The sequence below is a fragment of the Aspergillus multicolor genome (genome assembly GCF_047715735.1).
Source record: "Aspergillus multicolor strain CBS 133.54 unplaced genomic scaffold BDW74scaffold_3, whole genome shotgun sequence".
In the NCBI taxonomy this organism is placed as follows: Eukaryota; Fungi; Ascomycota; class Eurotiomycetes; order Eurotiales; family Aspergillaceae; genus Aspergillus; species Aspergillus multicolor.
In genome coordinates, this window is record NW_027395954.1 from 1,995,586 (window position 1) to 2,020,674 (window position 25,089).

The following is a 25,089-nucleotide window of genomic DNA, read 5'->3' on the forward strand; positions in this document are numbered from 1 at the left end:
GATACATGCTACCATCATCGGATGATACGACCACAACAGATAACAGCAGCAATGGGATGCGGATGCGCGTAGAGGAAAAAAGAGCAGCATCCCCTGGTCATAGCCCATGACTCGCCCTGGCATTAGATCGTTCTCTAATTCTATGAAGACAGGTCAAGGGACTAAGTCTATGGCCACTTCAAACGACGAGGGATTCCGAAGCAGGGAAGCACGTCAGCCCAGACCAAAAATTTGACTTCTCAAACATTAGCGCGTCGGAGATTTGGCTCTTTATGGACATTATTGGAAAGGCGTACGCTTCTGTTGGCGCTATACCAGAAGTAGGATGGGGGCGGGCCATAAGGTTAGATCCAACGTGGAAGAGGCTAAGTTTCAGGTTCCGTTTTCCAGTTACCAGAGGTTCGGCTTGGCATCAAAATAGACGATTTGGACCAGCGATCGAATTCGAGCTCAGATGTCCCCCAGAACAGCTTTGACAAAAACCCTTCCGTGGATCATTGCTCAAGGTCAGCACGTCTTGTTACAGACTGAGACGTGAAACTGGCAGTGGAGAAGAGGCATCGGGTTGCCTCATGCGGGAAAAGAAGAGATAGCCTAGGTGAGGCTGCACTGAGCACCAGCTTGCTCAGTTCGACCGTTCGAGACCAGCTTGCGGTGGCGAGTAAGTTGTAGCCGGGTATACGGGCTCCAGAGTACTCCGCCGCGCAGACCAATCGCCAGGATCTCTATCGGCGGCCTCTTGTCTTCCCCCGGCCTCTGGACTTGCCGCCTCCTCGTCGTGATGCTTGGACGTGCGCGACGTCCCGCTTGCTCAGATTCAAAGTCCCGCCTGCAAATTTTCCGATCGAAGGGCCCCCAACTCCTCGTTCCCGCCGCCCACTACTGCTAATCTGTTTCTTGGGTGCGGGCTTCTCAAGGACGATCCCGTTCTCTCGAGCCTCCCGGCGCCGCTTGTCTTCCTTCGAAACAGCCTTAGCTTTGATTCCCTTCCGCATTGAAGATGGCATGTTCTTCTGGTGGTAAAGCGAGCTCTTAGCCCCAAGCTCTTGCATTCTCAGATCGAGTGCCTTGTGTCGGTTCTTGCCTGTCGGCGCAAGATCCGAAGCTGACTCCAAGAGATGGGACTCTTTCAGCAGTCGCTGGAGTGCAAGATCGTTCTTCAAATTAAGCGACTCGACATCTTTATCTTCTTCGTCGTTCGCGGTTTTCTTTGAGCGATCCGTAGTAGTCAAGTCTAAATCGAATGTAGGTGGCTTCGATGTCTGTTAAGCCAATATTAGCAGGAACCAATTGCGCGCATACGCCAATTCATGCTTACCATGAACGCTTTCCGAGCTCTCTTATCTATGAGGTCTCCAGTAGGGCGAGAAGGAGCCTGATACTCGACTACTTCAACCGGAGTGTTCTCCTCCTCTCCTTCGAGACCGCTCCATTCAGACTCGGACGCGGACTCTTCTACTTGGCTATCCCCATCGTACTCATCATCGTCTGATTCCACTCCAGATTTGTCCTCGGCAGCGGGCGCTTTAACATCTAAAGGCTGGAATTGGGCTTCGAAAAATTTGCGGAGCTTGTCCTGAGCGCTTGAATCGGGCGCGGCCGGTGATTCCTCTCGGCTGCCACCCTTCTTTGATCTTGATACCGCGGAGGTATCCCTTTTCCGTTTGCCAATCATCTCTGAAATATGGAATCGTAGTTTCGTAATAGAGAGAGTTGATCAAGGAAAAGCGGTCATGGGAGCTTTTTCCTCCGATACGGTGGTCACGTGCGATAAGGTTCCGCTTATCGCCCGCTTGGAGGGGGTTTTTAGTTCGGCCTTCGAAGTGACCCCTCATCAAAAACAAAACTACAATTGAACATTAAACACACGCGGAAGAGAGGCCCGGATCTTTGGAAGGAAAGGAAGAACGAAAAGCAAAGAATGACTCAATTCCGACCCTGCATCGACCTCCACTCCGGGCAGGTCAAGCAGATCGTCGGCGGCACCCTAAGCAACGTCGAGTCAGATCTCAAGACAAACTACGTTTCCAAGCTCCCAGCAGGCCATTATGCGGGCTTATACAAGCAACATAATCTCCGGGGTGGGCATGTCGTTAAGCTAGGGCCCGGCAATGACGACGCAGCGAAGGAGGCGCTTAGGACCTGGCCCGGGGGCTTGCAAGTTGCCGGTGGGATTACGGATGAGAATGCACAGTATTGGATCAATCAAGGGGCTGAGAAAGTGAGCTTGCCCACTTAGTTGGATTTTCGAGCATTCCAAGTTCTATAGCGCTAGCACGAGTCGCAAAGAACCTATTGGTCTTGCTGCGCATTCTGTCATGCATATATACTTACCACTCTACAGGTTATCATCACATCATTCCTCTTCCCGGAGGGCCAGTTCTCTCTCGAACGGCTACAGGCCGTTCTTGCTGCACTGGGCGGTGACAAGTCAAAGCTAGTCCTTGACTTGAGCTGTCGTCGGAAGGGTGATACGTGGTTCGTCGCTATGAACCGCTGGCAGACCATCACTGAGATGGAGGTAAATCAAGGTAGGTGGGATTAGCCCTAGTCACTCTGCGGGGCACAAATTGCCATACATCATGTCCAGCGGGTAAAAGAGGTCGGCGCACTAACGACATCATCTAGAATCAATATCTCTCCTTGAACCGTACTGCTCCGAGTTCCTTATTCATGCCGCAGACGTGGAGGGTCTCCAGCAGGGAATTGACGAGGAGCTGGTCTCTAAGCTCGCAGACTGGTGCTCGATTCCAGTCACGTATGCGGGTGGAGCACGGAGCCTGGAAGATCTGGAGAAGGTGCATGCCAGTAGTCGGGGGAAGGTCGATTTGACGATTGGGAGTGCGTTGGATATCTTTGGCGGCAACGGTGTGACGTTTGAAGAGTGCGTAAGGTGGAATAAAGAGCATTGATTCGAAAAGCGAGTAACGGAATGTCATGCTTCTGGTTATATATAATGGTGTCGGTTCGGCATAGACTAGAAGGACGAAGATCTTGACGTTTCATAACAGCTCGGGCAATTCTATCGACGCCAAAACGATATATACAAACGACGCACGAAGCAAGCCGGTCCGATCCAAGAGCATACCGGCTGCCATTCAGAAAGAAACGCTTCTCCATACGCCGGAGTGGATCGATAGGCATTTAATGGAGGATTAGGGTATTTAGCCACCTCGGAGTCTCTAAGTTAGTTGGCCTTGGGGCCCATCTAGTGAGGGAGCCAGCCACGTCCGTTGATTAAGCGATATCCAGGCTTCAGCAGCGCTCGCACGCCCGGCTCCGTCAAGCATTATGCCGAAATCCATGCTCGTTATTCAAATAACCAAAGTGCCCAAGGAACAGAACACCGATAACAAAAGAAATGCGCCTAGCTCAGCGATATAGCTCCGCCCCGACGGGCCCGCATGTGTAGGTAAGCCTGGAAGGAACAGAAAACGAAGAATCCCTGCGGTATCTGCGGTCAGCTTAACCAACCTTCCAACTTGCTATGTGTCTGTAGATATGGATCCGGGCTTGCCGCAGAGAAGATAGAGATGCAACGTACGGCGTAAACTATAACAGCAGTAAAGATCGAGGCGGCTACCGCTCCGCCATCTTTCGGTGCATCAATTGAGCCGGTAAAGCCGTGGTGTTCATTCTGTTTGTGCAATTTGTCAGTGGCTTGAAGTAAGATTTACGACTTGCTCGATGATCGGGGAGATATAGTTGTTGTAAATCGAGACTAGGTTCGCCGGAGACAGGCTACACTCGACGCACCTTGAACAGTGATCCGAGGACGGAGAGGATGACGATGCCGAAGAGGGAGATGACCACGCTGCAAGAATCAGTACTCGTCAACGCGCTATAGCTAACGATCCTGCACCGGCAGAGGAACATACCAGGACCATGCGCTCATCACAGATACGACGGGCTTCATTGTGCTGGTTGTTGCTGCGCTGAAGCAGGATAGGTGGACGGAGGTTGGTTGGCCGGGATAGCGATGGAGGGCACGCTTGATGGGTGGGAGAGTAGTCGGTCGGAATCAAATAATTTAACGGCGCGCAAGTCCAGTATCGAAGGAGAGTTGATGATTCGAAAGGATAGATAACAATCTAGAGTGGTGATGTTTAACTTGATCAACAGTCCGGCGGCTGTGAAGCTCCACGGCCAGAGGAGTCTAGCCGCATTTAGCATCCACACTCTTGGCCCGCGGGCTTAGGTCTAACAACAGCTGTGTATGCCAGGCTAGCCAGGCTTTCGTGTATAGAAAAGCAATTTACCCAGTATTAATGCTCAGGAATCCCAACTAAGGGTAATAAACGTGTTCACGGCATCAGATAACATTGTGTAACGATGCTCTTTGCGCAAATGACACTTCTATCAAAGAGTTGTAAAGACCTTAGAAAGTAGTTATATGGTCAATAGACCCTTCAACAAATATATGTACAAACAGGCGAACTCTAGCCTATTCTGAGCGCATCGCTGTAGATATTCACTGTCACCGATCCCATAACCAGAGAACACTCCATAGAACGCCAACCAGACTTGAAACAGAACTTTTGAATCTGCCTTCCTGCCTGAGGTATCATCAATCATAAATAGAAATAGCTTCATCCGTCCTCATACGTTCAGAGCTCCTCCCCTCCTATCGGCTCCAACATCTTAGACATGTAGGGACCGTCCAACGTGTATCCAAGACGAGCGTAGTAACTGCGAACTCCAACGCCCGAAATGACACTGATCTTTGTACTGCCGTGCTCCTCGCGAGCGATTCGCTCGGCCTCCTCCATCAACAAGGTTCCGAAACCACGATGTTGGAATTTTCGCGGGTCACGTCCATGGAGTGGAACCGCAGAGCCGTACACGTGCAGTTCACGGATGATACTGGTTTGCTGGCCCGTAAATTCGGGACGGAATGTGTGCGTAGGACTGCATTTGCGTAGACGCAAAAGACCGATCAGGATGTCCTGCTTCGGATCTTCGTAAGCGAGGAACGTCTCCCAGCCTCCGTTGGCCGTATAGTCACGACGAATAAGCTCCACCTGAGACGGGCGAATCTTGTTCTTGACCTCGTTGATACCAACCTCACGCGTCCGAACGTCTCGACACGTCGTGCCAAAATCTTTCATGCGCGCTAGAGCTAGCTCCCGCAAGTTTCCATTCTCGACACCTGACGTAACCAGCGGCATGGGAATATCTCGCTGAACGCGGTAGATACGGGTCCATGGTGGGACGAGTGCGAGGATACGCGCGACGAGGTCGACTAGCGCATTAGGGGTGTAATTCTTGTAACGACCTGTCCTCCAAAGCTCGTACAGACCGGTACCGCGGATGACAAGTGTGGGGTAAATCTTCAAGCCATCGGTTCGGAAAGCCGGGTTCTCGAAATATTCTTCGAACTGGAAAAGATCGCGCTCCATGCCGACATTAGGCAAATCAGGCATCATATGACTGACCACCTTGAAACCCGCATCTTTCGCAAGCTTGAAAGTTTCCGCAACAGCTGCAACTGTGTGGCCGCGGTTCGTATCTCTCGCAACGTCCTCGTACAGACTTTGAACTCCAATCTCAAGTCTCGTGCATCCGTATCGAAGCATGCTACTCAAATGTGTGTCCAAGCAGTAGTCCGGGCGAGTTTCAATAGTTATTCCAACGCACTTGATGTTGCTCATTTCTCCCGCCTGGACTGCTTCGTCAACATTGTCCGTCTGGTAACCACTGAGGGCATTGTGAAGTTGTGCGACAAATGTATCTCGGTATTCTGCAGGCAAAGACATGAACGTTCCTCCCATGATAATGTATTCGACCTTGTCGACACTGTGGCCAAGGGACTTGATCTGATCCACTCTTCCTCTTGCCTGCTCGAACGGATCGTATCGTGCGCGGATTGCTCGCATTGATGTAGGCTCATAACCAGTATACGATTGGGTCGAGTATTCGAAGTCGGAATCGGGACCTCCGGGACAGTAGACACAGATATTTCCGGTGTAGGCGATATGAGGGCATCGGTGGGGTTTACTCATCACAGCAACGACGGCGATACCAGATGACGTTCCTAAAAGCAAGTATAAGCAGAACGCCTTGGTTATGAAACAGAGGAAGACATACTGATCGGCTTTGCAATCAACTTCGGCAGAATGTATTTCTTATAGTGCTCAGGGACGGCGGAGATGATGGCCGTCAGAGGCGGCTGGCTGGCCAAGCTATGCTTTTTTGCCATTTGACCCCGTAGCTTATTGAGGTTGATATCCCTCTTGGGCTGGGTAGGATCCTTTTGCGACTCATACTCCTGGATCAGAGCGTTCGCGATATCAGAGCATGCCCTCATATACCTTTCATTTTCCGGTGGCAGCTTAGAATTCTTCTTAGATTTGGGTGGTGGCGGGGCGGTCATTGTCATAGTAGCCATGACGAAAGGCTTCTTCGCGCAGCACGCGGGGGGAGGCTAGTAAAGAAACAGAAGGATGGCTGGGATAGCGATTGCCTGATATCAAAATGTTGAATGCGAGCAGTAGTGACAGCAGTTTGAAGTAGTCGCCCGCATCAGCCAGTGATAGCGGAAGAAAAATCAAGGTCGACCGCCCGCGATGAATCGGACCGCTTAAAGCTTTCTCCCGAACAAATGGCCAAACCCGAGTCTCAAACATCAATTGCTGCTCGCTCTCTACTGCTATCCTCTCTTTCCACTCCACCCTCCTCTCTAATAACTTTGACTCTCAACTTGCCCGTCTGACGGTGCAATCTCCCCTCTCTTCTCTTCTCCCGTCTTTTTTCCTTCATTTCCATCCATCAGTCGCCATGCAAGCCTTTCGCCGGAACGCGGCCTCTGTCCTTCGCAACGCTGCTGCCACCCAGCGCCGCGCATACACTCCTGGTCCTTACGCTGAGACTGTTAACAACCTTCGCATCAATGCCGATACCAAGGTCCTTTTTCAGGGTTTCACCGGAAAGCAGGGAACGTGCGTGGTTTTTCCCGGAATCTGCGGGATTAATAGCTATACATGATGCTGATATGCGCCGATAGTTTCCACGCTGAGCAGGCGATCGCCTACGGTATACACAACCATATCCTTCTTAAACAGCTATGCGCGCTGCCTCGTTTTTGAATCGGACACTTACGCCTTCTAGGTACCAAGGTTGTCGGCGGTACCAACCCCAAGAAGGCCGGCTCTACACATCTAGACCTCCCAGTTTTCGCCAACGTTAGCGACGCTGTTAAGGAGACCGGTGCCACTGCTTCCGCCATCTTCGTTCCGTATGCTTTGAATGAACTCCAGACTGCATGAGAAGTCAGCGCTGATGCTTGGAATATAGCCCTCCTCTCGCTGCCAAGGGTATCGAGGAGGCCATCGAGGCTGAAGTGCCTCTGGTTGTCTGGTAAATCTCGCCATATCCCCGGAAAAAGCGTACCTATATCATTAACGTTGTTGGTATTCCGCAGTATCACCGAGGGTATCCCCCAGCACGGTATGAAACAGCCATAGCTCGCATGTAGCGCTCACTCTTGAACTAACGAACCCATGCCAGACATGGTCCGTATTACCGATATCCTGAAGACTCAGAACAAGACCCGCCTTGTTGGGCCTAACTGCCCTGGTATCATTGCTCCCGTAAGTTTCGGTACTTGCTTAGTACTAAAAGCATTTTACTGATAACGTGATACAGGGCCAATGCAAAATTGGTATCATGCCTGGTTTCATCCACAAGCGTGGCCGCGTCGGTATTGTTTCTCGTTCCGGTACTCTTACATACGAGGCTGTAAACCAGACCACCCAGGCTGGCCTCGGTCAATCCCTCGTTGTTGGTATTGGCGGTGACCCCTTCTCTGGTACCAACTTCATTGACTGCCTGCGCATCTTCCTCGAAGATGAGGAGACCGACGGTATCATTATGATCGGTGAGATCGGTGGTAGCGCTGAGGAGGATGCTGCCGAGTTCTTCAAGGCCAACAACAAGCACAACAAGCCTGCCGTTGGTTTCATTGCCGGTATCAGTGCTCCTCCCGGCCGCCGCATGGGCCACGCCGGTGCCATTGTCAGCGGTGGCAAGGGTGGTGCTGACTCCAAGATCTCTGCTCTTGAGAGCGCTGGTGTTGTCGTTGAGCGCAGCCCGGCTGCCCTTGGCAAGTCGCTTCTCGCCGAGTTCGTCAAGCGAGACTTGGTCTAAACTTGATCACGAACAACATCTTCTTATTTTCCGGCAGGAGGTTGTGCGGGTCGCCGTCCTGATGCTCGGCTGACGATTAAATTCGCCGCTAGAACATCGAGGCGACGATTGATATCTCCTGCTCTCTGCTAGATTCCGGCACTTCCTTCGAAGTTTTCTTGGAGCTTCTCTGTACTTTTGCTGTCATTGTCATTTCATATGTTTAGAGAGGCGGTAGGAAGTAATTAGTTTCTCTGTGTAAATTTTGAATATCTTGTTTTGCATTTTGCAGACTTGAATCTGATACCAGTCATGACAGTTGCGGGAGATGCTAGCTTGCTTTCGTTATACCACAGTCGACACTTCGTCTCCTGGAAATTCTTATCAACTTAGCACGGTTTGAGGCATACCCAATATATGTTATTTACATGTTTCCTCGTATCGACCATTTGAGCATATACCAGGCGCACCCATGGACTGTAGGGGCACCCGCAAGCCACGAAAAGAAAACTACATCAATCATCAACTTATCCATCTGAGTGCTATCCATGTCATAAGGATTCTAGCAAATGCTTTAGCTTATATCCGCAGCATGCAAGCGACTGTTAGGATATACGTAAACCTGGCCCTCGGCTGAATGACTTATGACTAGTATATATAGTGGTTATTCAAGCAGAATGTGGATAGTGAGGTAGGAACATAATATAACGTTACACTAAAACTCTCTACAGACCGTGGTTGAGTCAGCAAAAAAAAAACCATTGAAGCATATGAATTTCCTTATACAAGTTGCCGGCAAAAGGGTGCAGCAATGATGCCTAAACAATGACGTTGGGTTCGAGGGAGGAATGAGTGAAGCTCTTAGCACTCACGTGACCAGGCACACTCTTCGTTGCTTCAGAAACGAGCGACTCTTGTTTATCCCCATTCCCGCCTACTCGAACATCACCAACCCAGCCCCAAAACGCCATGAGCCTGACGCCCTGACAGAGTTTGTTGTCGACAAGCATATATCGGAGTGCTTTAGTGCCTGAGTTTTGTTTTTGTTTGAGGTAATCTCCTGGCGGTAGCACTGGAGTCGGCTCTGAAAGAAGGATCAAAACAGACGGGCGCTATTTAACCTATTATTATTGCCCGTGGTTACCCACTGTTTTGCACCTAGCAACGAGTGATCCCCAAGCAACACCACTATTCGACGTCCTGTGTGCGATAGCTCCTGGAAAAGGAAGATGCCTCCCGAGCTTGGTAAGGCGTTGCACTTCCCTGCATACCTGTTTGGCTTCTAGTCATCCGATGTTATCCCGGATAGAATTGTGTTCTACTTAAGCGTCGCTGACTCGTGGTGACACCAGGTCGCGCAGCCTCTCTGTCTTCTAGTGCAGCCTCTCAATCTACCCAAATTGCAATCCCTCATAATCGTCCCGGCACGGCAGATCTCATGAGATCGCGCTCCGAAACAGTAATATCCAGGAACAGCCGTCGCCCGCGCTCGAGAGGCTCGACTGCCAGCATCCATTCGACCACAACCCAGCAGACCCAAGATCAGCAACTGACCGATGGCTTCTCCCAGTTTATGCCGGCGCAATCGTCTGCAGGAACTACTCTTTTTGGCAACAACCCGGAGGATATTATAATTCGGTTCGGCCAGCAATTGTCGCACCAGGTGAACGGAACCTCATTAGACCCTATGCAAGACACCCATCACTCTGCCATGCCGAGAGCCGACGAGTTTCCGAACCATGCTGTCCATGGCCATCATCTCTCGCACCATTCATTATCATCCGGATTACAGCACGGGTTACCAAATGTGCCAATCCCCCAGTATCAGAACATGTATGACAGTGGAATTGAGAATCATCTACCGGAACATGTCCTTGATGACCACGACACTTCCGAAGCGGGTCTAAAGAAGAAGAAGGGCTCTAGTTCATCCCTTGCCAACGATAATGAGTTGCGTAAACTTCTACGACAATATGAAGGCTATACATTGAAGCAAATGGCGGCGGAGGTTCTCAAACATGAAGGGGCTGGTGGCAAGGCAGAAAAGGTCAAGCAAGTCTTCGCGATGATCTGGTAAGTCTCAGGTGCCATATCTTCTCTTCCGCCAATTCTTATGCGTCACAGGTTGAAGGAGAACTGCAGAAAAAGCACAGGCTCTGTGCGTCGAGATCGTGTTTACTGCTGTTACGCCGAGAAATGTGGAACTGAACGAGTCTCGGTCTTGAATCCAGCATCGTTTGGAAAACTCGTTCGAATCATATTCCCGAATGTGCAGACGCGCCGACTAGGTGTAAGGGGGGAATCAAAGTATCACTACGTCGATTTGACCGTGATCGAAGAGAAGCAGCAGAAGCCATCCGCCCCAACCACGCAGTTCCCCTCTCATGAAGCTACGGCGACAGTTGCTGTAGATAGTCTGAATGGGAATGAGATGCAAAGAGCGTAAGTGAACCCTTTTACCGTGTCTAGTCGCGTCCAGGGCTCATTTACCTTACAGAGCCAGTGTATTACCGCAACCCACGGCAGACACAGCACTATTTCCGTCTCCTACCACGTCCTTTGCCCCGAAGGTTTCAATTGATAAGGTGATCTCAGGCTGCGCTTGTCGGGCTTCTTCGCAGGCCGAAGTGATCACACTAGAAAACGTCGCCAGCCATTCCGGAAGATTGATCCACCAAATGCTTCAATTGCCAACCACGGATAGTTCATCGGTCGATACTGATTCCCTGCAACTACCTGATATCAATGGTTACCTTCCCGAAGGCACGGACCCCAAGGTGGCGGAGGCTCTTGCTGCGCTCTACCGTTCACACTGTATCTCGGTCATTGATAGCTTCCGGTACTGCAAGGAGCGCAATCTGCTAAGGTTCTTCTCTGCGTTCCATGGTACCTTGACCGTCCCGGTTCAGAAGTTGTTGACGCACCCCAACCTTGCACCTTGGATCAAGGAGTGCGATTGGTTAATGTACCAGAAGATGATTGTATTTGTCGCACCTCTGACTACACAAGTTGTCCCGAAACTCGTTTTGGATGCCTTTAGCTCAATCTCGCAACGACTTACGACGCATATTGCAGAAACATTCAAGATACAGCCTGTACATGTCTCTATTGCGAGATTAATACCAGCGCACATATTTTGCAATCTTCTGAAACACATGCTTGATGTGAACCAGTCTGCTAACGCGGCTGCCGCGTGGCTGTGCCACCCCGACAATAGGAATCAAATGTGGCTCGACTTTACAACATTGGTCGACCCCAAGGAGATGATCACCAGGGCGAATATTCCTAGCTGTGCGGAGCAGGCTACGGAACGAATATTGAAGCATGATCTCCGCGCCCTCCTTACGCCTGTCGCAGACTTAAACTCTGCCGCTTCCAATCCATTCTTTTCTCAGCCCGATATGGAAGATAGTCCCGAGCCACATAAATTCCCCGTCGAGGAGTCTGTGGGCGACGAATACAACTTCCCAGACAAGTGGATCTCCTTCATCTTGAACCTCGCGCATATATTCCCACAACATCGCACACAGTGTATCATTGAACGAGTGGACGCATTATGGGATTGCATACTACACCGTCTGACCCTGGGAGGAGCCCAAAGTTTTAGTGCCTGGTGGATGACCAAGGTCTTTTTTCATGAGATGATGTTATGGCAGGCTGAGAAGGGCGGATTCATGCATTATACACCAAACACTTTGCAGAACGCAGGCATGGACTCTGACCAGTCCAGCCCGGCAGCTCTTGTCCTGAAAGATTCTCCTAAGGCCGTCGATAGCGAGTCGCCTACAACGTCAGATGCCCACAATGGCACTTCAATGGACCAGAAACGGATGGGAGCCGAAACAAATCCGAACCACATAGGAGATGAGAAGCCTACTGATATCTCCGAAAACATAACGACTTTCCATGCGTCAAACCACGATGACAGCGCTATTGATCTTGACGACGACTCGATGTTGATGACTGTGGGAAAATACGGCGATATGATGGCCTCCGACCCCGCGGATGCTGAAGGCGATGTTATCGTCGTTTAGTTCTGCCCCCCAGGGAGTCGGGCTTCGCATTTGATAACAAAATTTGTCTTTTGAGGCTGGAGTTGGGGTGAATTACTTTTCAGGAGTTTTGCTTTTAGTTGGTACATAGGGAATGTTCTGGCGTTTGGATTATCATTGCACGAGAGACGAGAAACGATAGCATCGATCAGAACCAAACGACTAACAGCATGGCAGTTTGATGCTCTATTTTGGCTGACAGACGCACACATCTAGTATCATGGTTGAATCCGCCTCGAGACCATGACGGTCATGTTTGATTCCATTTTTGCTTGTTCTGTTTGCTTACTAGGGATGTCGTTTATGTGATATTCATCCACATTGGATCGCATCGGCGCCTGGGTCTGGCTATCAGCTTGTTTGATGACCATATTTCTTTTTTGTTCATGACATTCTGTTCTTGCAGCAAATACCCAGCTATCGTGGGCTGAAAGGGATTTTAATGTATTTTGACGAAGCTGGATAAAGGCCATTCTTGACCTATTAGCTATCATACTGCCAGTAGGATAATTCCGTGGTATCAATGCATTACGACGGCGTTACTCTTACAACTTGATAGAGGAGCCCCGTACGATATGTCGGCTCCGTGACCCGTACAATAAGAAACAAGAAGGTATGTTCATTGCCTGCTTGGGTTTGGAGCAGGTAATTGAGAATGGCAATGGCCGACACGCCCGAAACCGTTAGTGGGCTGTAGAACAGATACCGCGAAACGGCATCATCCTTAACATGCGCAGCAGAATCATCTCAGCGCGGCAGCAGGGAAGAATCTCGGTCCAGCAAAACCATGGGCAATGACACTCTGGATGTCTATGTTACCTGCATGGTATGGACTCCAAAGTTTGATCAGGATGTAACGACCGGACCTATATCGTGGGAAGAAGTTAGAGAAACTTGGAATAACGTGGCACGATGTAACGACAGAGTTCAAGAACTTACGGAGGAGGATCAAACTTCAGGCTGACGCTACTTTTGGGTCGTTTAATGAAGAATTGAGCAAGAGGTTTCATTAACCCGGCGCCTGGAGGGTGTGGCGCTGATACAGAGCGTGGCGCCGAGTGTCCGCTGCTGGGTGGAATAGGAGGCGAGACTCGTAGAAGATGTGGTGGAACGGTTGAAATGGCCTCTGTCGTATTCAAATTTTGACGACGTCTTGGTGGTTCATCATGCTCTCTGGCGTATTGACGGCGCAAAGCCCTAACATGCCTTTGAAGGTCCCGCCGTCGCGAGTTGTAGGAGCGGGTCTCCGAGCTTTCGTCTTCATCACTGCTGCTGTCCACACTATCCGAACAAAGGAAATCCTCTTCCAATGGGTACATTGAGTACATATTTCGCGATTCTTCTGGCCTTTCAGTATCCGAAGGTTGGGGCTCAAGGAAGTTGTTTGCAAGACGGTCAAGCTCAGTACCATCAGAGCGTTCATCGTATTCTGTAATGACGCGAAATTCAGGTGACTGGTCTGCAGTTTGGTTAGAAGTGACATTGGTAGCCTCGCCGGTGTCCGTTTCTGACTCAGAAGGCGAGTCAAAGCTTGTTAGGGCCGCACGCTCTAGAGTCTGTAATGGAGTACGATATGAATTCAAGTATTCTTCTGACGGTTGCATTCCCCTGTGTCGACGGCTGCGGTGGCTACGGGAACCGGCATATTGGATCTGATATTGAGTAGTTCTGGCGAGGAGCTCATCAGCCGACATAGAAACAAATACCATGCCTGCCTGGATCCTAGTAGAGGAGCGCGCATGTTAGCAAGACATGATTTGACCGGGGGCTGAACGTACGGAGCGTCGTAGCCAGATTTGGGTGCTTTGATGACAAGCTTCTTTAAACAGAAAGGAGCCTCTCCACGATGCTTCAATATCAGGTTGCAGCGGTCTGATTTCGTACAATACACGGACGAGTCATTCAAAAGAATGTTCTCTGGCCCTGAGGTTTCGCAAACAGGCGGAAATGTGCCCCCATCACAACTGGCCAACTCCATTTTCAGGGTCCCAGGCACGACTTGCCCATATTGACCATATCTTAAAGATTGTAGCCCCTCTCGGTTATCATCCGAGTCGAGCTTCCTGCGTTTGACTCTCAATTGGTCCATCTCATGATCGTGGTCGGGTTCCAGAGGCATTGTAGACGGGATATCTATACGTGGAACAGGTTGGTCAAGGATAGACTCGCGGTTTCTCCGACCCCGGCCGAATTGATTACTACCTCCCAAGCCACGATTCCTTATTGCATTAAGGTCTTGTAATCTCTGTAAACGACTTCTAGGATCTAAGGGCGCACCGTAAGTACGAGCCCGCTCTTGTTGTAAATCTCGAATCTGCTGGTCCACGTAGGCTCTGGTTTGTTCAAAGGAAGATCGACCTCTTGCCCGTTCGGCGCGGGACTCCTCTAGCTCTTGGTTCAGAGTTTCTAATGCTTGTGCTGAAGTGTTCCTGTTGCGCTCCGTGTTTAATAGATCGCGCAGATGCTGCAAGCGGTTCGCGTTCGGTCCATGAGGACGATCGCTGGGTCTGCTTCCTCGGGCGGTACGACGGGAAGCGGGAGGATAGTCGTAATTCCCCGACTAGAGACGAACCAAAAGACAAAAAGTCAACATATGCAGGTCTGGGTAATTTGCCTACGTGCTAGGTAGAAAGGGTCTCGGCCTCGAGCGTAATATGGAGCATGGTTCATTTCTGACATACCATCCTATCGAACGGTGGGCGCCGTTAGTTCGACTAGCCAAGATCGGTGATAAGAGGGGGGGAAGGCGGAGACTGGGGACTTTACTGGGCGAATGTAGGCGAGTCGATTTGGAACAGGTGATAAACGGTAGACAGACTGCAGGAGGCCCGATCAACGGCAGCGAGCAAAAGAACGGCAAATGACGGTGAGCAGAGGCGAGTAGGAAGCGAGGTGGATGGAGGGTTGGCTGATGACGCTCTGGGGTCATTCCGTCTCGCGATGCTTATCTGCGCTCACGTGAGGAAACCGGTGTCTATCTAGGTACAGGACGGAGAAGACGAAGTACTCCGTAGACTCTAGAAAATCGACCAGGGTCGCTTTCTTGTCGCTCAGCGTCTTCGCTGACTTCATGCATGGGTGGTAACACATTGAGTAATGCTCAATTGTCTGCTCTGCCCCTCTTCTTGCTCCTCTCTCACTTCTTCCCCCCTCCGTGATTGACTTGTTTCGTCCAACGCTGCAGTGCTATCTTCGTCCCGCCCTGACGCTAGAAGCTAGCCTCTATCACTTTCCCCCGCTCTTTTTATAGTACAACGAGATACGTTATTTTTACCGTCAATCTAGAGGGGTTACTCTTTCACTTTGCTGTCACATAGCTGAGAGGTCGAATCACCGTGTTTCCAAAGTGGAACTGAAGTTAAAACAGCTGCTCACCTCACTTGACATCGTCTCATCACCCTCCGCATTGACTCCGCGCCTATAACGTCCTTTCCCCTTTTGAAGGCCGTTTTCTCTTTTCGCCTTTACAATCCGACAGGACTTTCCTGAACGACCTCACTAGCGGTGCCTTCATTCGGTCGATTTCGCCTTGTTACTATGGATTCGCAGGATCAGTCAATCAGCGCAGGTACGAATTGGCTCTGCCTACACTAATAATGTGGTTGTGATATCTAACTTGTTCATTGGATAGATGAAATTGCGCTGTACGATCGTCAAATCCGACTTTGGGGCGTCAAGGCCCAGGAGAAGTGAGTGAGACCAAACGGCCCCGGCACTGAACCACTGGCTAATTGCGCAACGTAATAGACTGCGATCCGCTAATATACTCCTGATCACCTTCAAGGCCCTCGCAAACGAAGTTGCCAAAAACCTGGTGTTAGCAGGAATCGGGAGCTTGACAATAATTGACGATGCGGTCGTTACCGAAGATGATCTTGGAGCGCAGTTTCTCTTAAACCAGGACTGTATTGGCCAGAACCGGGCTCAGGCAGCAGCTCCAGCAGTTAGAGATTACAACAAGCGGGTCAAAGTCTATGCAGATGCAGAAGGCATCTCGACCAAGCCGCCCGAATTCTTTGGACAGTTCGATATTACGATTGCAACTGAGCTTGATTTCGCTATGTACAATACCATCAACTCAGCCTGTCGTGTTGCCGGGCGTCCGTTTTATGCAGCTGGTCTGCATGGATTCTACGGTTTCGTTTTCGCAGACCTCATTGAACACGACTTCGTGATCGAACGGTTCAAATCAAACGTTCAGTCGCAACGTCAAGAGACGTCGACGCGAACTATACTGAACATCACACCCAAGACGGAGAATGATAAAATTGTTGAGATGGTCACAAAAAGGGAGAGATACCACCCTCTTCTCCTGGCAAACACATCACCGCTTCCCGACGAATTCACCCGACCCCGCCGCCGAAAGCAAGTGACACCACTTCTGAGCTGTCTGCGAGCTCTCTGGGAGTTTCAAAAACTCAGCCAGGGCAGGTTGCCAAATCTTTCCCATCAAGATCTCGAATTATTCACGAAGCTAGCTGGGGTTGCGCATCAAGAACTCAAGCTTGATATGAGCACCCTCGACTCGGAATTCTTGCGAAAGTTCCTCCAGAATCTGGGGAGTGAATTAAGTCCAACAGCCAGCTTTGTAGGTGGTCGCTTGGCGCAGGATGTGATTAACGTTCTAAGCGCCCGAGAGCAGCCTATCCAAAATCTTCAGTTGTTTGACGGCGAGAAGATTGACGCCCCCGTCTATTCGCTGCACCCTTTCTTCCCAATTGACATGGCAAGTTCCATGGCAGCCGTTCCTCCTGTTGCAAACCCGATCCCACTGAATGGTCAGCCGGGCGTAGGGAATGGCCACCCGCCCATTGGACTGTCGTAGATCCTTCGATTTAAGCCGTCCTCTACCACTTCCGAGTGACGCTTGAAAAAAGGAGCTTTATACAGGGCAAGAAGAGGTCACCATTTATTTCGGGTCTAATGTAGCGTTGGATCTTTTTCTTTTTCTTTCTTATTTTCGGTCAGAGCCGGGGACTACCTGGACCGAAAGTGGACTTATGATTATATGATAGGATCCTCAAATACTGGATATGGGTCGAGGAAGGATTCAGGATAATTCGAGATCCGATCTTTATTCTTTTTTTCTTTTCTTCTTGAACTGCTTACCATAGCGAATTGCGCAAAGATTGGTTTTGGGGGTTTCTACATAGATGTGTTTTGCACAATAAACACGATTTAGGGCTTACTCCACTTATGCGCAGTACTATACTACACAAGCAATCAACCGGGATCTAAGATATCTCATTGGATTTTTTGAGCTCCAAATTTCATATGATATAAGTATTTAAAGAGCAAGCATAAAAAAAAAAGCAGGTAAGCTACCAAAGCAACCCATCGCAGGGCCATTCGCCAGGATTCCATGACGGAGAAAAAAAAAAAGCAGGTCGGATATACATTAAATATGTAGAACGAAGAGTGTTTCCGCAGAACCCAAGAAAAGGCAAGACCCAATCACCATATATGCTGCAATAGTCTAAGCTGTTTTTCATTAACGGAACCTTCTCTTATTCCCGATCTTTCCTGAAAAGCGGCGCACTCTCTTCATCTTCCGGTTTTCTTGGGCCAGGGCCATTTCTCCTCTCGTAAGGCGGGGCCTTATCCTCATCTTCTTCCTCATCCGAGATAAGACCCTGGAGCTCGAAGGTCTCGGCGTCCTGGATGCGCTGCGCTTCAGAGGGGGAGCGGGCGTGTCCATTTATGTGCGTGAAGCGGCTGCTGCCGGGCCCACTCGGAAGAGCGATAGAGCCGGAGGGGCCCTGGTCGGTGCTGATGCGGGAGTGCGAAGGAGCTGCAGGGTCTGCGGACTCGGGCCAGGCATGGACGGCGTAGATGTGGAGGAGAATGTTTACGACTGGAGAGATGTTAGCAGTGCTTGTGACTTGCGCGAATGCGAATGCGACATACATAGGAATAGGATGAACGCGATGCTGTAGAGGATAAGGATGTATGAGACGTGCGTGACTCCGGCGTTTTCCAGAAGCATCATCTGCTCTTCTGTGGCGCCCATGAAGAGGAATCCGGAGGCATATAGTAGCTGCACGGAAGTTAGCGTTAGGGCTGGCTTTATGGGTAGGCCAAAGGTAAGGTAGGAGGTTCAACTTACGAAAGGCGTCAAGTACTGGAAGCTGTTAGGATCCGAGCCGTCAGCGTTTACACTGCTTCGGTCCCTCAGCACGAAGGAGATCTCAATGATTCGAGTCAAACCAGCCGCCATCAAGGTGTATCCAAAGATGGTATGAACCATGGTGCTGATCATGGAGTGCTGCGGATGGCCGGACATGGCATAACCCGTAAGAAGAATAACGATAGCCGGGATAAGATTCCTCTTGGGCCGGCCGTTCCGCTTTCGGCTCAACCAGATACCCAACAGACCAGCACACCACCAGACGATACCCATAGTAGTGTGTTGGAGGTCATTATGAACCCAAGGCCCGCCCCATCGATGTTCCGTGAAGGTGTTGACACATCCCCACGCCGCAATAACCAGAGAGTCGAAGAACTCCTGGCTGCGGCCGGTGCGGCGCAACCAGTACTGGCCGACAAGCAGCAGAATGGTAAGCAGGATACCGTAGGCGATGAACGCACTGCCCATGATGAAGTGGGCCAGGCACTGTCCGAGATGGTCATCACGGCAGAATCCCAGCGAAGTAATCCCCCCGAACAGCATCTGCACCCAGCTCAGAATCGGCATCGCCTTGCCGAGAATGCCGTGGAGAACAACGAGGACCTTCCGGAACTTCCCTAGAATACCCCTTTCGATGTGTAGCTTTAGATATATCCCGAGAATAACTTGCGCGGCCAAGAAGAACATCAGCCAGTTTGCGAACGAGGCGTGGACGTTCTTCGCGAATTGGCGGCCTTTGTGCGCATGGCCGAGAAAGTATGCAACAATGGCGATAGCGGTTCCGATAACCTGGACAGGGACGTGCCATCGTGACCGAATAATCTATGAGACCGGAGAGTCAGAGCGAGATTCTCGGCGGGAGTGGTCTGATTCGAGAGACATACTCCGAGTACCATGCCCAAGGGGAAAATGATCCCAAAGGACAATCCCATGAGGATCATATGAATCCATAATGTTGAGTCCTAGATAGTTCACGCCATGTCAGTTTGCACGGAGTCGAAATCGGTTGAGATTAGGCATCATACAATAGGGTCTTCGGAGACACCGGCACCTTCGGGGACGTGTTCATGGTCGCCGTGAGCCAGGACAGGGGATATGAGGAGCAGGGCTCCAAGCACCCCGCGTAACCGGAGAGCGCCCAACATCTTGCCTTCTTCGCCGAATGGTTGCAGGAAGGAGAAGAAGGGGGATGAGGGGAGGGAAGATGAAGCAGGCTGACGAATCTTTTGATTGAAACGATCGGAAGCGGACCGGAGACTGAGAAATGGAGATCACAGCCACTCGGATTGGTCGCACGTGCCCACTCTTTGTATAGCATTATGGCGTAAATCAGGTACAAGGTTACAAGAACTATCAACCTTCTAATCAAAATCTCATAGAGATGACTATTCCCATGACTTGAGGCTCATCATCTAAGCCCGTGGAAGTGCTAGTGGCAGCATACGTGGAGTGCCTCGAGAATACAGTAACCTCTACCCTTAATACCATCGCAGAGCAATCAACCAGAACTCTTCATCCATCATCACAACCATGTCTACAAATCCCGAGAAACACCAAGGCCCCGCTACTCACCAAGATTCCCAAAAAGACAAGAAGCTCGCAAGCGCACCTGAATCCAAGCTTTGGGGTAAAAATCCAACTAACGAACACTCACTCAGGCAACCCTCCGCACATCAATAACAGACCTCGAGTCTCAAACCGCAAAGCTCGAAGCCCAGATTGCCGACATAAGGGCCAAGTTAAAGTAAGCTACATTCAAAGCTTTATAGATTCGACTTTGACTGCCCTTGAAGCAAAATCTCACTTGATTGCGCTAGGAATGACCCATCGGATACGGTAAAGCGGCATATCCGGTTACTGCACGAGTACAACGAGATCAAAGATGTCGGACAGGGCCTGATGGGGTTGATTGCTGATGCACGTGGGGTCAGGCAGATTGACGTGCAGAAGGAGTTCGGCGTGGGCCTAAAGGATTGATTAAAAGGCAATCTCGTCGATAAGTTGAGGAAATTCTACGCTTGCCAGGGATAACAGGAGTTGTGAAGTATGGAGTGATTTGATTTGTTTTTATCTCATCTATGATACATAGGTAGAGAAGAGTGTCTGTTCGGTTTCCGAGACATGAGATCTAATAAACGAGTATTGCCAACGAACAAGCCAAAGGGCATAGGAAATCTAAACACAAATTAAGTGGAATGCATGCTAATATGTCCACAAGACAATATCAGAAAGAACCAAAGGGATATATGCAAGAAAGTGAATGGGAGAATTAGTAGATGCGCAATTAATGGCCCTTGCCTAGGCTTTGCAAGTTGACCAACTCGTAGTACCGACCTTTCCTCTGGACCAGTTCGCTGTGGGTTCCACTTTCGACGATCTTGCCTTGGTCGAAGACGTAGATAACATCTGCTTTCTGGATCGTACTAAGACGGTGTGCGACAGCGATTGTGGTTCGACCACGGGCAGCAGCATCCAGAGCGGCCTGGACGACCTTTTCTGATTCGGAGTCCAGGGCTGACGTGGCTTCGTCGAGAAGTAGGATTTTGGGATCACGAAGGAGCGCTCGTGCGATGGCTACACGTTGCTTTTGACCACCTGACAACATGCCACCTTTACTTCCAACGACAGTATTGAAACCCTCACTGTTACAATATGTTAGCAGACTGGCTATAGGGAAGATGAGTAGGTTGGGAACTTACGGCAGTGACATGATGAAGTCGTAGATATTGGCGTCCTTGCAAGCCTTGATCAAGAACTCTTCCGGCACATCGTCCTCGACAATACCGAGCAAGATATTCTCCTTGATAGTGCCCTGATAGAGAGTCGGCTCTTGGCTGACCAGTGACAAGAAGCTGCGGTAGGAGTTGATGTTCAGTTTGCTAATGTCCTTTCCGTCGACGAGGATTTCTCCGGCGATTGCATCGTAAAAGCGCTCGAGCAGTGCAATCGTAGTACTTTTGCCGCAACCGCTAGGTCCGACAAGGGCGACATATTGTCCGGGCTTCACGGTCAGGTTCAAGCCGCGGAGGACAGGCTGCTCAGGGCGGGTCGGGTATCTGAAGTGCACGCCTTTGAATTCGATTTCGCCCTCCACCGTTTCAAGCTGCTCGCCCTCTTCGGACCAGTTGTCAATCTGTGGCTTTCTGTCAAACAATCGTCGAAATTCGGCTGCCGCATTCTTTGCCTTGCCCATGTCTGGTGCGAAAGAAAAGACGGTACCGGCGGACTGAGCACCGAAAAGAATTTCGGAGAAGCATACGAAGAAGCGGAACATGTCATACTCGTGGTGACCAAGAAGGGTTCCTCCGTACCAGAAACCAAGCGCAACACAGAAGAAAACAAGCGCCTGCGAGGAGGCATATAGCAGGGATGATTTCAGGACAGAAATGAGACTTGCCCTGCCTTGTGCGTCGAGTTGGTTGTGGTAGATGTTCCAGACGTCCATTTCTCGAGTTAACGATGCAACGGTGCGAATGGATGAAGTAGCCTCGCATGCAAAATTTGCGGAGCCTTCATAGGCGAGCTTGGACCGTGACTGAAACTGGGCTAGCATGTAAAATCGGTAGAAACCACATGCAAGGAGAACCGGCACAACTGAAATACAGACCAATGCTAGTTTCCAACCAATGGACAGGGCGATGATGATTGCCGCTCCCAGGGTGGTGGAAGTCATTAAGATCGTGCCTAAGGTCACGCCGCTAACTCCAGAAAGATGCTTAGTCTCGGTGGATAGGAAGGAGGTCAAGGCACCAGTGCTATTCTCTTCCTTGTCGAAGAAAGCGATGTCTTGACGGAGTATTGTCCGGAAGGCCGTGCTTCTTGCACGCCGAATAAGTCTCTCTGAGCATACGGCAAACGCAGCGCCGTTGGTTGACTGGGTTATGAATTGAACGATACCAACCACGAAGAACATCAGTGACCAAAAGTTTGCGTCGTGGCGGAGCTTGCCATATTGTGATTCGGGGAGCGCGAGAGTGCTGATGGCTTTGGAATATAGCACGGCTTGCGTGGGTTGACCACCACCGGCCAAGACTGAGAAAATGAGGCCGACGATCATGTACGGAATTTCGGGCCGGTTGAAGGAAGCAACAAATTTGAGCAGGGTCCAAAGCGAATATTTAGGAGCTGTTTCGGGCGGCCTCTTGGACAGAATGGCGCTGGAGATCGACTTGTGAGTGCCCGTGCGGTCGATGGTCGTAGGCTGTTCGGAAGACTCGCTGGATGCTGTTTTGATTTTGGCAATGTCCGCATTGGTGAGATCTTCAGCGTCGCCGTCCTCTTCATCCATAGCTTCAGCCTCCTTCTGCTCGTTGATGCGCTGCGCCTCCACAAGTTTGTGATAAGCGCCCCCGCGGTCAACCAGTTCATCGTGAGTTCCTTGTTCAGCAATTTTGCCGTCAACCAAAACCACAATGTTGTGGGCTGTCTTAATCGTGGAAAGACGATGAGCAATCACGATAGTCGTTCGGCCTTCGGCTGCCCGCTCCAAAGCCGCTTGAACAACGCCTTCCGATTTGGTGTCCAGGGCAGATGTAGCTTCATCAAGGAGGAGAATCTTCGGGTCACTGACAACAGCGCGGGCGATTGCAATACGTTGTTTTTGACCTCCTGAGAGAAGAAATCCGCGTTGGCCGACATTTGTCTCATACCCCTCGGGTAAAGCGGTAATAAAATCATGAGCGTTAGCCATTCTCGCAGCGTTTTCGATGAGTTCCCGGATCTTATCCTCGGATTCTTTCTCGTATCTTGTGCCAATGAGACCGTGTCTAATATTTTTGTAGATCGTTGTGCCGAAAAGAACAGGCTCCTGGCTGACCAAGGAGATTTGTTGACGGAGCCAGCGGAGATTGAGATCCTTGATGTCATGGCCATCCAGCAAGACTGTACCCCGAACAGGAATGTAGAAACGCTCGACTAGACCGACGACTGTACTCTTTCCAGAGCCAGAGGGTCCGACTAACGCAGTCGTTTTCCCGGCAGGCATTGACAAAGACACGTCCTCCATGACCGTAACTTCGGGCCTGGATGGATAGATCTGCTTGACATTGCGTAACTCAATGTGGCCCTCAAAGTTGTCGAGGGTTGTTCCTTCCTCTGAGTATGGATCCAAGGGTGATTGGCGATCAATGGTTCCGAAGATCTTCGCGGCTGCAGCGACAGCGTTTGTAAAGGCTTGAGCATTTGGACTAACATTTCCCAGTGAAAATGAACCAATCAAGATGGCCATGAGGACTGTGAGAACATCACCCACGTTGACTGCGCCGCCCACCAGAAATCGCGAACCCATCCAGAAACCAAGACCGTAGTTCGAGAACATCAGACCGAACATTGCGCCGATCATGAAACCCATGACGACCTGGTTCTTAGTTCCCCATTTTTCAGCCTCGTCCAGGTGAACTTCATACTGCTTAGCGAGTTTGTCCTGAGTACCAAACGCTGTGGCATTCCGGATGGAGCTGATCACCTCTTCAGCAACTGTACCTCCGACACCGTAGCTGTCGAGCGATTTTTTGCTGTATTTAATGATGAATTGGGATCCACCACCCATGGTAAGAACAAGGGCAACGATTGTTGAGCTGCAAATCAAAGCTAACTTCCAGTATTTGACGTAGGCGATGATGAATGCGGTAACGAAGGTGGCTAAGGCAGTCAAGGTAAGACCAACTTTCTCCGAAACGCCATCCTGGATGAGGTTTGTATCGGCCGTGATACGGGTCGTCACTTCTCCAGCACCTAGCTTATCGAAATAGCCAATGTTCTGTCGCAAAATCGACTCAAGGTAGTGCTCGCGGATCTTTTGGGTGGCGTGTTCTCCCGTATAGATGAAGCCGACAGTACTGACATAAACAGTGACAAACTCGCCAATGCCGAGGTACACGAAGTATAGAACGTTTTTGGTTAGATCGTCATAGAACTCGTCGTACGAGACCTGGTAGAGCATTATCCTCTGGAAAGACGATGCTAGGGAACCGAAGAGAATCTAAAGTCCATTAGCCACGAGCTCCTTGAGCGCCATATTAAGCCCACTACGTACTGTAAATAGAGGCAAGGCAGCACCGGCCGCAATAGCGCATATGGCACTTATTGCAAGAATAAGCAGGTCGACTTTTGTTGCATATCGCCAAAGGCCGAAGAAGGAAATGTTGGCTTTTTTCTCTTCGAGCTGATTCTTCAATACTTGTCTCTCCTCTTCAGGCAGGTGAGCGATAAGCGCATCGAGTTCGTTAACTGAGAGCGCATCATTGCTGGAGGACGACTTAGGCCGGTGTTCCTTGTCTGCGGGAGTTGCGGTGGTACTTGATGGAGGCGAGAGGTCGCTTGGTTTTTGCTTTTCGTCTGGAAACTGAGGCGTGAAAGACTGTTCCTCCGTCTTGGAAACTTCAGCAGGCTCGCGCGCAGCGGTCTCCGGCGCAAGAGGGTTTGTCTCCGGTTGCGACATCTTGTTTGGCTGAGCCCCGAAAGGCTGCCGGATTCAAAGAGCGTTAACGGTCTTGACCAGGAGTTTTACTCCATGAGTTACCTATTTTGCGCGCGACAGACTTCCGAGTGTTGAGAGTCTCTTTCAAATAGAAGGTTGTCCAACCCCGAAGAATATAGAGCGAGATAGTCGCTGCTCCTCACGAGATGCAGAGTCGGAGTCGGAGTCGGAGTTCGATCAGAGGAACGTACAAAACAATCGAAGGGATCGCGATGCGCGAATAAGGGGGTAATCCTTGATCTGGTATATAGGGGACAGATATCAGAGGAAGCGAAGAGAAAAGATCCAGGCACCCCGTGCCAGAGGCA

General features: G+C 50.4%; 10 protein-coding genes across 10 annotated transcripts; 5 read left to right on the forward strand and 5 right to left on the reverse strand.

The window, feature by feature from the left end:
* Positions 1-725: 725 nt before the first annotated feature.
* Positions 726-1,675, reverse strand: BDW74DRAFT_174670 (uncharacterized protein; the record flags this gene model as incomplete). Its single annotated transcript, XM_073728083.1, has 2 exons — positions 726-1,262; positions 1,319-1,675. The coding sequence occupies 2 exons, from the start codon at positions 1,673-1,675 to the stop codon at positions 726-728; spliced, it is 894 nt and encodes a 297-aa protein (XP_073588192.1).
* Positions 1,676-1,858: 183 nt separating this feature from the next.
* Positions 1,859-3,454, forward strand: BDW74DRAFT_82083 (1-(5-phosphoribosyl)-5- ((5-phosphoribosylamino)methylideneamino)imidazole-4-carboxamide isomerase HIS6). The gene is made up of 3 exons (XM_073733820.1): positions 1,859-2,221; positions 2,345-2,531; positions 2,629-3,454. The coding sequence occupies exons 1-3, from the start codon at positions 1,922-1,924 to the stop codon at positions 2,910-2,912; spliced, it is 771 nt and encodes a 256-aa protein (XP_073588193.1). The 5' UTR covers positions 1,859-1,921; the 3' UTR covers positions 2,913-3,454.
* Positions 3,455-4,303: 849 nt separating this feature from the next.
* On the reverse strand, positions 4,304-6,510 carry BDW74DRAFT_146632 (Elongator subunit ELP3). Its single transcript, XM_073723389.1, has 2 exons — positions 6,088-6,510; positions 4,304-6,034 (listed from the first exon to the last, which is right to left on the reverse strand). The coding sequence occupies exons 1-2, from the start codon at positions 6,386-6,388 to the stop codon at positions 4,608-4,610; spliced, it is 1,728 nt and encodes a 575-aa protein (XP_073588194.1). The 5' UTR covers positions 6,389-6,510; the 3' UTR covers positions 4,304-4,607.
* A 114-nt stretch (positions 6,511-6,624) lies between these two features.
* Positions 6,625-8,882, forward strand: BDW74DRAFT_146635 (succinate--CoA ligase (GDP-forming) subunit alpha). Its single transcript, XM_073723390.1, has 7 exons — positions 6,625-6,938; positions 7,004-7,032; positions 7,108-7,234; positions 7,294-7,356; positions 7,421-7,446; positions 7,507-7,589; positions 7,645-8,882. The coding sequence occupies exons 1-7, from the start codon at positions 6,778-6,780 to the stop codon at positions 8,143-8,145; spliced, it is 990 nt and encodes a 329-aa protein (XP_073588195.1). The 5' UTR covers positions 6,625-6,777; the 3' UTR covers positions 8,146-8,882.
* Positions 8,883-9,061: 179 nt separating this feature from the next.
* Positions 9,062-12,276, forward strand: BDW74DRAFT_82151 (RFX family transcription factor). Its single transcript, XM_073733821.1, has 4 exons — positions 9,062-9,369; positions 9,477-10,197; positions 10,249-10,566; positions 10,622-12,276. Exons 1-4 carry the CDS (start codon positions 9,354-9,356, stop codon positions 12,156-12,158), a joined length of 2,592 nt encoding a protein of 863 aa, XP_073588196.1. The 5' UTR covers positions 9,062-9,353; the 3' UTR covers positions 12,159-12,276.
* A 642-nt stretch (positions 12,277-12,918) lies between these two features.
* BDW74DRAFT_174676 (uncharacterized protein) lies at positions 12,919-14,295 on the reverse strand (the record flags this gene model as incomplete). Its single annotated transcript, XM_073728084.1, has 3 exons — positions 12,919-13,042; positions 13,116-13,898; positions 13,955-14,295. 3 exons carry the CDS (start codon positions 14,293-14,295, stop codon positions 12,919-12,921), a joined length of 1,248 nt encoding a protein of 415 aa, XP_073588197.1.
* A 908-nt stretch (positions 14,296-15,203) lies between these two features.
* Positions 15,204-17,432, forward strand: BDW74DRAFT_146650 (E1 ubiquitin-activating protein AOS1). The gene is made up of 3 exons (XM_073723391.1): positions 15,204-15,744; positions 15,808-15,865; positions 15,924-17,432. Exons 1-3 carry the CDS (start codon positions 15,714-15,716, stop codon positions 16,999-17,001), a joined length of 1,167 nt encoding a protein of 388 aa, XP_073588198.1. The 5' UTR covers positions 15,204-15,713; the 3' UTR covers positions 17,002-17,432.
* On the reverse strand, positions 17,405-19,523 carry BDW74DRAFT_146652 (Ytp1 family protein). Its single transcript, XM_073723392.1, has 5 exons — positions 19,329-19,523; positions 19,188-19,265; positions 18,283-19,125; positions 18,084-18,213; positions 17,405-18,030 (listed from the first exon to the last, which is right to left on the reverse strand). Exons 1-5 carry the CDS (start codon positions 19,446-19,448, stop codon positions 17,684-17,686), a joined length of 1,518 nt encoding a protein of 505 aa, XP_073588199.1. The 5' UTR covers positions 19,449-19,523; the 3' UTR covers positions 17,405-17,683.
* A 162-nt stretch (positions 19,524-19,685) lies between these two features.
* On the forward strand, positions 19,686-20,337 carry BDW74DRAFT_146653 (SWI5/SAE3 family protein). The gene is made up of 3 exons (XM_073723393.1): positions 19,686-19,902; positions 19,962-20,047; positions 20,121-20,337. The coding sequence occupies exons 1-3, from the start codon at positions 19,834-19,836 to the stop codon at positions 20,278-20,280; spliced, it is 315 nt and encodes a 104-aa protein (XP_073588200.1). The 5' UTR covers positions 19,686-19,833; the 3' UTR covers positions 20,281-20,337.
* mdr1 (ABC multidrug transporter Mdr1) lies at positions 20,338-25,089 on the reverse strand. The gene is made up of 4 exons (XM_073723394.1): positions 24,824-25,089; positions 24,338-24,766; positions 21,003-24,283; positions 20,338-20,945 (listed from the first exon to the last, which is right to left on the reverse strand). Exons 2-4 carry the CDS (start codon positions 24,740-24,742, stop codon positions 20,588-20,590), a joined length of 4,044 nt encoding a protein of 1,347 aa, XP_073588201.1. The 5' UTR covers positions 24,743-24,766; positions 24,824-25,089; the 3' UTR covers positions 20,338-20,587.

What these genes read in the sequence shown, in the direction of transcription:
- BDW74DRAFT_146653 (XM_073723393.1), top strand. Translation starts at nt 19,834, where the DNA reads ATGTCTACAAATCCCGAGAAACACCAAGGCCCCGCTACTCACCAAGAT. An exon ending in CCCAAAAAGACAAGAAGCTC is followed by an intron (nt 19,903 to 19,961) that starts GCAAGCGCACCT and finishes ACACTCACTCAG; the next exon opens with GCAACCCTCCGCACATCAAT. An exon ending in GACATAAGGGCCAAGTTAAA is followed by an intron (nt 20,048 to 20,120) that starts GTAAGCTACATT and finishes TGATTGCGCTAG; the next exon opens with GAATGACCCATCGGATACGG.
- BDW74DRAFT_146650 (XM_073723391.1), top strand. Translation starts at nt 15,714, where the DNA reads ATGGATTCGCAGGATCAGTCAATCAGCGCAG. An exon ending in GGATCAGTCAATCAGCGCAG is followed by an intron (nt 15,745 to 15,807) that starts GTACGAATTGGC and finishes TTCATTGGATAG; the next exon opens with ATGAAATTGCGCTGTACGAT. An exon ending in GGCGTCAAGGCCCAGGAGAA is followed by an intron (nt 15,866 to 15,923) that starts GTGAGTGAGACC and finishes GCAACGTAATAG; the next exon opens with ACTGCGATCCGCTAATATAC.
- mdr1 (XM_073723394.1), bottom strand. Translation starts at nt 24,742, where the DNA reads ATGTCGCAACCGGAGACAAACCCTCTTGCGCCGGAGACCGCTGCGCGC. An exon ending in CTGCCTTGCCTCTATTTACA is followed by an intron (nt 24,284 to 24,337) that starts GTACGTAGTGGG and finishes AATGGACTTTAG; the next exon opens with ATTCTCTTCGGTTCCCTAGC. An exon ending in GACTTCATCATGTCACTGCC is followed by an intron (nt 20,946 to 21,002) that starts GTAAGTTCCCAA and finishes ATATTGTAACAG; the next exon opens with TGAGGGTTTCAATACTGTCG.
- BDW74DRAFT_146652 (XM_073723392.1), bottom strand. Translation starts at nt 19,448, where the DNA reads ATGTTGGGCGCTCTCCGGTTACGCGGGGTGCTTGGAGCCCTGCTCCTC. An exon ending in GTGTCTCCGAAGACCCTATT is followed by an intron (nt 19,266 to 19,328) that starts GTATGATGCCTA and finishes TGAACTATCTAG; the next exon opens with GACTCAACATTATGGATTCA. An exon ending in CCTTGGGCATGGTACTCGGA is followed by an intron (nt 19,126 to 19,187) that starts GTATGTCTCTCG and finishes CCGGTCTCATAG; the next exon opens with ATTATTCGGTCACGATGGCA.
- BDW74DRAFT_82083 (XM_073733820.1), top strand. Translation starts at nt 1,922, where the DNA reads ATGACTCAATTCCGACCCTGCATCGACCTCCACTCCGGGCAGGTCAAG. An exon ending in TCAATCAAGGGGCTGAGAAA is followed by an intron (nt 2,222 to 2,344) that starts GTGAGCTTGCCC and finishes ACCACTCTACAG; the next exon opens with GTTATCATCACATCATTCCT. An exon ending in TGAGATGGAGGTAAATCAAG is followed by an intron (nt 2,532 to 2,628) that starts GTAGGTGGGATT and finishes GACATCATCTAG; the next exon opens with AATCAATATCTCTCCTTGAA.
- BDW74DRAFT_146632 (XM_073723389.1), bottom strand. Translation starts at nt 6,388, where the DNA reads ATGGCTACTATGACAATGACCGCCCCGCCACCACCCAAATCTAAGAAG. An exon ending in GTTGATTGCAAAGCCGATCA is followed by an intron (nt 6,035 to 6,087) that starts GTATGTCTTCCT and finishes ACTTGCTTTTAG; the next exon opens with GAACGTCATCTGGTATCGCC.
- BDW74DRAFT_82151 (XM_073733821.1), top strand. An exon ending in CAAGTCTTCGCGATGATCTG is followed by an intron (nt 10,198 to 10,248) that starts GTAAGTCTCAGG and finishes TATGCGTCACAG; the next exon opens with GTTGAAGGAGAACTGCAGAA. An exon ending in GGGAATGAGATGCAAAGAGC is followed by an intron (nt 10,567 to 10,621) that starts GTAAGTGAACCC and finishes TTTACCTTACAG; the next exon opens with AGCCAGTGTATTACCGCAAC.
- BDW74DRAFT_146635 (XM_073723390.1), top strand. Translation starts at nt 6,778, where the DNA reads ATGCAAGCCTTTCGCCGGAACGCGGCCTCTGTCCTTCGCAACGCTGCT. An exon ending in TTCACCGGAAAGCAGGGAAC is followed by an intron (nt 6,939 to 7,003) that starts GTGCGTGGTTTT and finishes ATGCGCCGATAG; the next exon opens with TTTCCACGCTGAGCAGGCGA. An exon ending in GCCCTGGTATCATTGCTCCC is followed by an intron (nt 7,590 to 7,644) that starts GTAAGTTTCGGT and finishes AACGTGATACAG; the next exon opens with GGCCAATGCAAAATTGGTAT.